The following is a 6,998-nucleotide window of genomic DNA, read 5'->3' as shown; positions in this document are numbered from 1 at the left end:
CCCCTGGACTGGAAACGGACCACCCCTGGACTGGAAACGGACCACCCCTGGACTGGAAACGGACCACCCCTGGACTGGAAACGGACCACCCCTGGACTGGAAACGGACCACCCCTGGACTGGAAACGGACCACCTCTGGACTGGAAACGGACCACCTCTGGACTGGAAACGGACCACCTCTGGACTGGAAACGGACCACCTCTGGACAGGAAACGAACCACTTCTGGACTGGAAACAGGTCACATTTGAATTGGAAATTTCAGCTTTGAAACGAAAAAAGTACCATCTTTCTTTCGACAGAAAAGCGAGCTGTTTTCTTCAACTACAAACCTAATTTTATTTGACATAGAAGCTTATGATCTAACTTTAAAAAAGTGTTTTACACAGTATACGAAACAAATATAAACATAAGTTTAATTTCCTATTTAAATTTAACTTAACTGGTTGACAATATTGGTCACTCCAGAAGAAATCTTTTCATTGCTAATTTTGAAAACCACCTTTTGCAGAAACTCCATGGTTTTTTGTAATCCAACAGGATAATGGAGTTGGAATGCATAGTATCCCGCAAACATGGTTGTTATTCCATCTTCTACTGTTTTAACGTCAAATGATACTCCTTCAATTTCAACCGTCAAAGGAGCCTCTAAATAGTCGTTGTTTGAAAACAATACCACTGGGGTGGATCCTTTAGGTTTCTAAACATTACGTTATACGTTAAAAATTACTGTATTTGTTGTTATACAATAAAAATAAAATCAATGCATGTTACTTACTGTTGAAGTAAAATACAGCTCCAACTTTTCTCCAAATATGCAAGGCAATAAAAGAAGACTCGCATTCAACTGCAAAACTAAAAAATAAGGAAGTTCTAGTTATTTACGTTTTATATATATTTGGAGAGGGTGACAAGTTCTAGGGAGAGGCTTGTTATGACTATTATTACAACGTAATACAATGCCAAAACAAAATTATACTTTCAGTTCTATTTTACCTTTAAATGCCTCTTTTGAAGACACTTCTTCTTTTTCCTTTAGAATACTTAAAAGGCCTTTTGCATTTTTTTTCTTGGAACACAGTTCAATGATTCTAGACACTATTGGTTGTATATGGTGTACTAACACCTTTTCCGCCGATGGCCTAATATTTTGCAAAATGTTTAGCTCTTTTATGAGCTGAAAAATATTAAACTTTTATTAAAACTGGAACAACAAGCATTTCTACAGTGTTGTTGCTTTCTGCGTAGAAAACAAACAAATTGGTTATAGAAATTTTTACCTTGTTAGTTTCAACCAGAACAGGAAACTTTGAGACTATCTGGTCAACCCTTTGATTGTCGTAAGCCATTTTTTGCCGATGAAATGCAGTTCTCTGCATTTTTTCTTCAATTAGAACTTCATTGGGATGCCCTTTGTCAATTTCTTTGTTGAGTATATCAGAGTGCACTTTTATACTTTCTTCGTCTTCTGCCATTCCAGCCATGAGCTTTGTTTTATAGTAAAGTATTAAGCATGCGCACATAGTGCGAAAATAAAAATAATGGCATTATTGCGCACCCCTGGGCATATTCTTTTTGTCCTTTCATCTTTTATCTTCTTGCTCTGTGTATCTTCTTTTTCAGTGACTTCCTTATCATCAGAGCCTTCCAGCATCCCTTTCCTTTTTCTGCTGTGAATAGCTTTCATTGCCTTGACGCATTCTAAATCAGATCTATTACATCGTTCATGGCGAAATTTAGTATGTAAAGCTTCAGCCCATGTATCCTACAAAACATATTGGTTTCAGTCGGAGTTAGTATATTTCATGTACTGATTACTCTGGTAGATTAAATATTGGTGTGCACTTACATAAGGGTTTCCATTCAGATTATTTAATTTGTCTCTAAGGAAAGGATATCTTCGCACCAACGCACTGGCCACTCTGTTTCGTTCGTCTTTGGAAGGGTAACTATGAATAGGAAAAATATATTAATTGTGGGCTTGTTCCATGACGACTTTAACTAATCTTACTAGTTATTATATTTGGTCACATCTTCATAAAGAATACTGACAATTCTCGGTCTGTATTTTCTACCAAAGACCCTAGCATCTTTTTCATTTATCAGTTTTACTATTTCTGATGGAAGGTGTGGTATGATGTAGGGATCCGGTATTCTTTGCACAACATTGCTGCAGGCTGGTATGGGAATATCTGTCTCATCAATCATAGCGGAGTTAGGAAGTTCGCCGATATTTCTATAGTACAGTGAATTATTATTATAATATTAATTGTTTAACACAAAATGATAAAAACATACTCGGTGAGGATTTTATTGTCATATGATAGCGTTTCTTCCTTAGCTGGTAGTACCAGAATTTTTGATCTATCCTCTGGTAGGCCATCCTTGAAGTCAAAGTCAACCCAGTCGTCCCAGGATGAGTCAAACACTTGGACAGTTCCAATTTTTGTTGAGAAAATATTTTCAATTTCTTCACAAAACTCAGTTTTGCCAGAGCTGGCCAAAACCTTAACACATTTCTTCTTTTGCTCGCAACTAACGTGATAGCTTCTCTCCATATTAAATACTATATATTCGTTCAGAAGAAATTATAGTTCTCTAAGAAAATAGGAAAATGTTTTACAATTTCTCAAATTTTAACAATTTCTCAAATTTTAAGCAATTCAAATAAAAATAAAAATATTAACATTCTCAATGCATTTTTTGCATTATATGAAAATTTTAGGGCATAAATTAACTGATGAAAACGTCCGCCGACTGATTTTTACTTCAAGCATTAACATTGCAAATTCGGTGACTAAATATGATAACATTCTGAGAGTCTAGTTTATAGGTTTCCAAAGTCCTATTATCTATTTCTTTCCCCGGCTCCATAATCATCCATTCATTTAACTCTTCGACAACGTAACAATTATAATGTTTTAAATAATTTTTGCAAGTTATAATGCGGCCACTCACGTGCCATTTTCCAAGCACTTCTATTAAGAAATATATTTTTATGAAAATTGGCAAATCAACTTCGTTCATTGTTACTGGAAGAAGAAAGTTTTTTTTTGTACGTCACACCTTTTACTCGAATAGAAGAAGCAATTTGTGTAACATTAGGTTCTATGACAGAGACATTAAAAAATGCATGTACTTCTTTTCGGAGATTTAAAGGTAAAGAGCTAAACTTAAGGGTGAGCGTTTTCACAAAGTCATCGTTCTCTAATCCAGACGGGCCACTTCTTTCGTAACACTGAAGTAATTGATGTCTTTTTGCAAGTGTTACGCAAATGTTTACGAAATTGCGAGAATTAGCGGCTATTTGTTTGAAGTATTGATGCTTTCCTTCAAAGCGCATACACCACAAGCGTACTAAAGGTCCATATTCCAACATTAATCTTGCGTAATGCGCGAGAAAATGTATTTTCGGTATAAACCGTCCATTTGGGATCTCTTTCATAATACAATTAAAATCATTTACAAGTTCATACAAGTAAGGCATCCATGTGGGATCAATTACTGGTGATATTATAATTTCACCTATTTCAATAAGCGTTAGAAGCAATTTCCAATATTCATCATCATTAGGAGTAACGGAGCCAAACATTAAGGGAAAGAAGTATAAAAGGCACTTCATTTGTGCTGCTGTACCAACTAGACGCCCAGTACCTCTAAGGACCTCTTTAGAGATAGGTACACTTTTATCCTTCACCATCAGTTCTCCATAGGAGAAATTTTCAATAATGTCATTTATGTTTTTCAAAGATATAAAATTCTCATCTATCAGGTGATTTACAATAAGTTTTAGAACTAACGGCACAACACCCTCGTAAAAATCGTGCATTATGTCGGGGGGGAGTGACTGCGTTACTTCGAAATGAGGTAGAACCGAAAAAGGACACATTCCTTTCACTCCGTACACCATTTATTGTCTGGATTTTCCAGAACTGCTTTTAAATGATAGGAATGTACTTCTGGACTTCTAATTAACATGTTATTTTCATAAAACTTCAGCGAAATATGCTCTTTTCTAGTCATACAAAACCGATAAAATCTACCACTAGAAAAACATTGCTGATATCCACCCAACCCATTGCTGGAAAGATTATCTGCCGATATTGTAGCCAATGCTCCTTTGACATTAATATTGTTACGTACTAAGATTCCATCTGTCTGAAGTACTTCAAGGTCATCCAGAAGAGGTTTCAGTACTTTTTCATATCCGTATTGTTTAAGAGCAGGATACCTTACAACCATGGCCAAGTTAATGCTACTTAATTTACTCCTAAAAACCGGGCTAATATTTCCAATCACGAAATATACTAAGGTCACTTTATGTTTACCCCTCTTAGACCCAAGGGGATTGTTCAATTCAACCTCATCTAAATAAAAATGCAACCGTAACGCCGAATTATCTTTGCTAAAAATGGGATGGTTCTTACATATTGAACCATCATCATAATCTCGTAAGTATTTGTTGTAACTCTTCGCTTTTGTTACTTCACTCCAAATATCATCATGAGCCAACATATTTTGCAATATTTTTAAAACTGGAACATAACTGAACTTTTGTTTAACAATTTTGCAATTTACCCTTTTAACACCGAGAATATAATCTATGGGCTCGATGAGGTTGAAATTATCTACACAGTATTTATGCAGGTTATGCTCTGAATTTATGTGACTTATAACTGACTGAGACAAATTTCTAGCTTCTGACATACGCTCAAGCTCCGAAAAATTGTGTTGACTTAGATTAAAGCAACTGTCGATACAATTTTCAAGGATGTTTTTAAAACTCAGCGAAATGTCGTTTGCAACACTAATTGGTAGCTTGTGTTTTTCGCGAATTTTAAGCACAAAAAGAGCAGAGCTTCTTTGAAGTTGACTGATACTGTTATTTTCACGAATTTGTTCATCGTGATTGTCTTGGTTAATTTTATCAATTTCATCATAATCATTAAAGTTTTGATCTTGAAATAAACCATCTACGTTAGCTACAATTGGTTCGCCTTTCTTAAAGTGATTTCTATAAACGTGAGTCTTAAGGGATTCGAACTTTAAAAACAACTTTTTGCAACCATGGAATGCACATAAAAATTTTCGATTAGGCTCATGAGAATGGCGAATTCTTAGGTGTTTTATCCATAAATGGGCCGTTTGTCGGTTCACTCCACAGATGGAACATGAATATGACATTGTCCTTTTCAGTTTGGCCACGACCTTGCAAATCAAAACCAAAAAACAATACTGAGCAACATCTAAATCAGTTGCTTTATTTAGTAAGAGCTTGTATATAAGGGAACGACGTTGCTATTGGGTCTTTGCGCGTGACGTAAAGTTACCTTCCCCCTTTCCTCTCCCTTGCCGGCTGCCCGCTCTGGCCACGTTAGGACGCCATGTTGACATCCCCTGAAAACCGGTTTTCGCCCCTTATTTCTTCTCCCTTTTTACGCTCGCGGAAACACCCTATAGATAGTTTTCACACATGGAGGATTCATACCATTTACACCAGGAGGCCGGGCTATCTGGAGGACAAAAACCCGTCTTTTGTCCTCCAGATAGCCCAGCTTCCTGGTGTAAATGGTATGAACCCTCCATGTGTGAAAACTATCTATACATAGCAGTGAAACTACTCTATTACGGCCCAGCCCTTGGGCCATCTTATTGTAAATGACTTTCAAGTTACTTAAACTAAGTTAATAAAAATTATCATTCTCCCATAAATCTTGTTTTTATATCCATTAGGATTAAGGCCTAATAAACGTCCCTGCAATATAATACCCATAGCGCTAAAGCTATGAAACCTTGGCGTCATTTCCTATTCTTAATGTTAATTTTTGTACAGAATTTAGAAATCATCACTTACCATAAGCTTGTTCACGGTGTTCTTAATCGTTCCTCAAGATTTAGCAGTCTCGGAAAACATGAGAATTTGCCAAAAACCTGCTTCAGGCTGTTTAGGATATTTAAGCCTAACGGTGTCGAACGTTAAGAATTCGTCTAAAATATAAACGTAGTTTTACTCTTTGTTTAGAATCAACTTTGATTTTAGATTAAAAATAGAAACTAATTGCTTACCTATTTTCCTTTGTCTTGAAGCGTTGATAAAAATAATTTCACCTCGCCGTACAGAATTTAACAGAAACTGAATAACCGATTACCGATAAGCTTTGAAATAATTTTCTGCCTCCGAAAGCTTCGGACCGAACCCTAGATCCTAGCCTAAACTTGTGATAATGCGAGGAGGGGAGGGGTATCGAACGGCCAAAAGAGGTTATCGTAAAAACCCCTTCGCAACTCTCCCTTTTTCCTACACAATAACACTTGGGACTAGGGAGTCTCGCTTTCTACCTGCAGCATGATTCTCCTGCAACATTCCTTTCTATAAACTCCCTCCCCCCGGCAATATGGAAAGGCCTAGAGGCTGAACTCTTTTTTTTTGGGGCAGAAAAGTAAACATGAACTTTAGCACGTAGTCCAAACTCCAAATACCAAGAAGCGAAGTATGTGTGTGTCACGTGGTCCCTTGTTCTCCATATACTTTGAAGAGTACACGAAGGTCACGTAGTCCATTTCGGGGAAAATAATCGTTAAAGGGAGAATGAACCATTCAAAGGAGGAGTGAAATATATTATAAACTCTCGGCTGATAGAATCTGTTGTTATCACAATTACATTGATGCAACAAGGTCGAGGTTAAAACATCATGACCGGATAGGTTAAAACATCATGACCAGATAGGTTAAATTATCATGACCAGATAGGTTAAATTATCATGACCAGATAGGTTAAATCATCATGACCAGATATTATATTAAACTATGGTGAAATATATTAAATCGTGATAAAATATATTAAATCAAGGCTATATGAAATAAATTAATTTAAGGCTATATAAAATAAATCATGGTTATATAAAATAAATCATGAATATATAATATATAGCATGAGTTTGATAGCTTTAAATCATATCCAGGTCGCGTTTAGATAGAGTAAATCATATCCAGGTCGCG

General features: G+C 36.1%; 2 protein-coding genes across 2 annotated transcripts; both read right to left on the bottom strand.

Moving 5' to 3' along the window:
* Positions 1–391: 391 nt before the first annotated feature.
* LOC149655933 (sterile alpha motif domain-containing protein 3-like) lies at positions 392–2,572 on the bottom strand. The gene is made up of 8 exons (XM_089844924.1): positions 2,297–2,572; positions 2,010–2,234; positions 1,848–1,947; positions 1,557–1,763; positions 1,279–1,485; positions 995–1,175; positions 777–853; positions 392–698 (listed from the first exon to the last, which is right to left on the bottom strand). The coding sequence occupies exons 1-8, from the start codon at positions 2,554–2,556 to the stop codon at positions 432–434; spliced, it is 1,524 nt and encodes a 507-aa protein (XP_089701050.1). The 5' UTR covers positions 2,557–2,572; the 3' UTR covers positions 392–431.
* A 1,320-nt stretch (positions 2,573–3,892) lies between these two features.
* Positions 3,893–5,182, bottom strand: LOC149655932 (uncharacterized). The gene has a single exon (XM_089845069.1). The coding sequence runs from the start codon at positions 5,180–5,182 to the stop codon at positions 3,893–3,895; it is 1,290 nt and encodes a 429-aa protein (XP_089701195.1).
* Positions 5,183–6,998: the final 1,816 nt, after the last annotated feature.

This window comes from Phalangium opilio, unplaced genomic scaffold (assembly GCF_054372755.1).
Source record: "Phalangium opilio isolate 3A_F unplaced genomic scaffold, DU_Popi_V2 ptg000078l_1, whole genome shotgun sequence".
Lineage (NCBI taxonomy): Eukaryota > Metazoa > Arthropoda > Arachnida > Opiliones > Phalangiidae > Phalangium > Phalangium opilio.
Note: the sequence above shows the minus strand (reverse complement) of the source record. Positions and strands in the feature narration are given on the sequence as shown.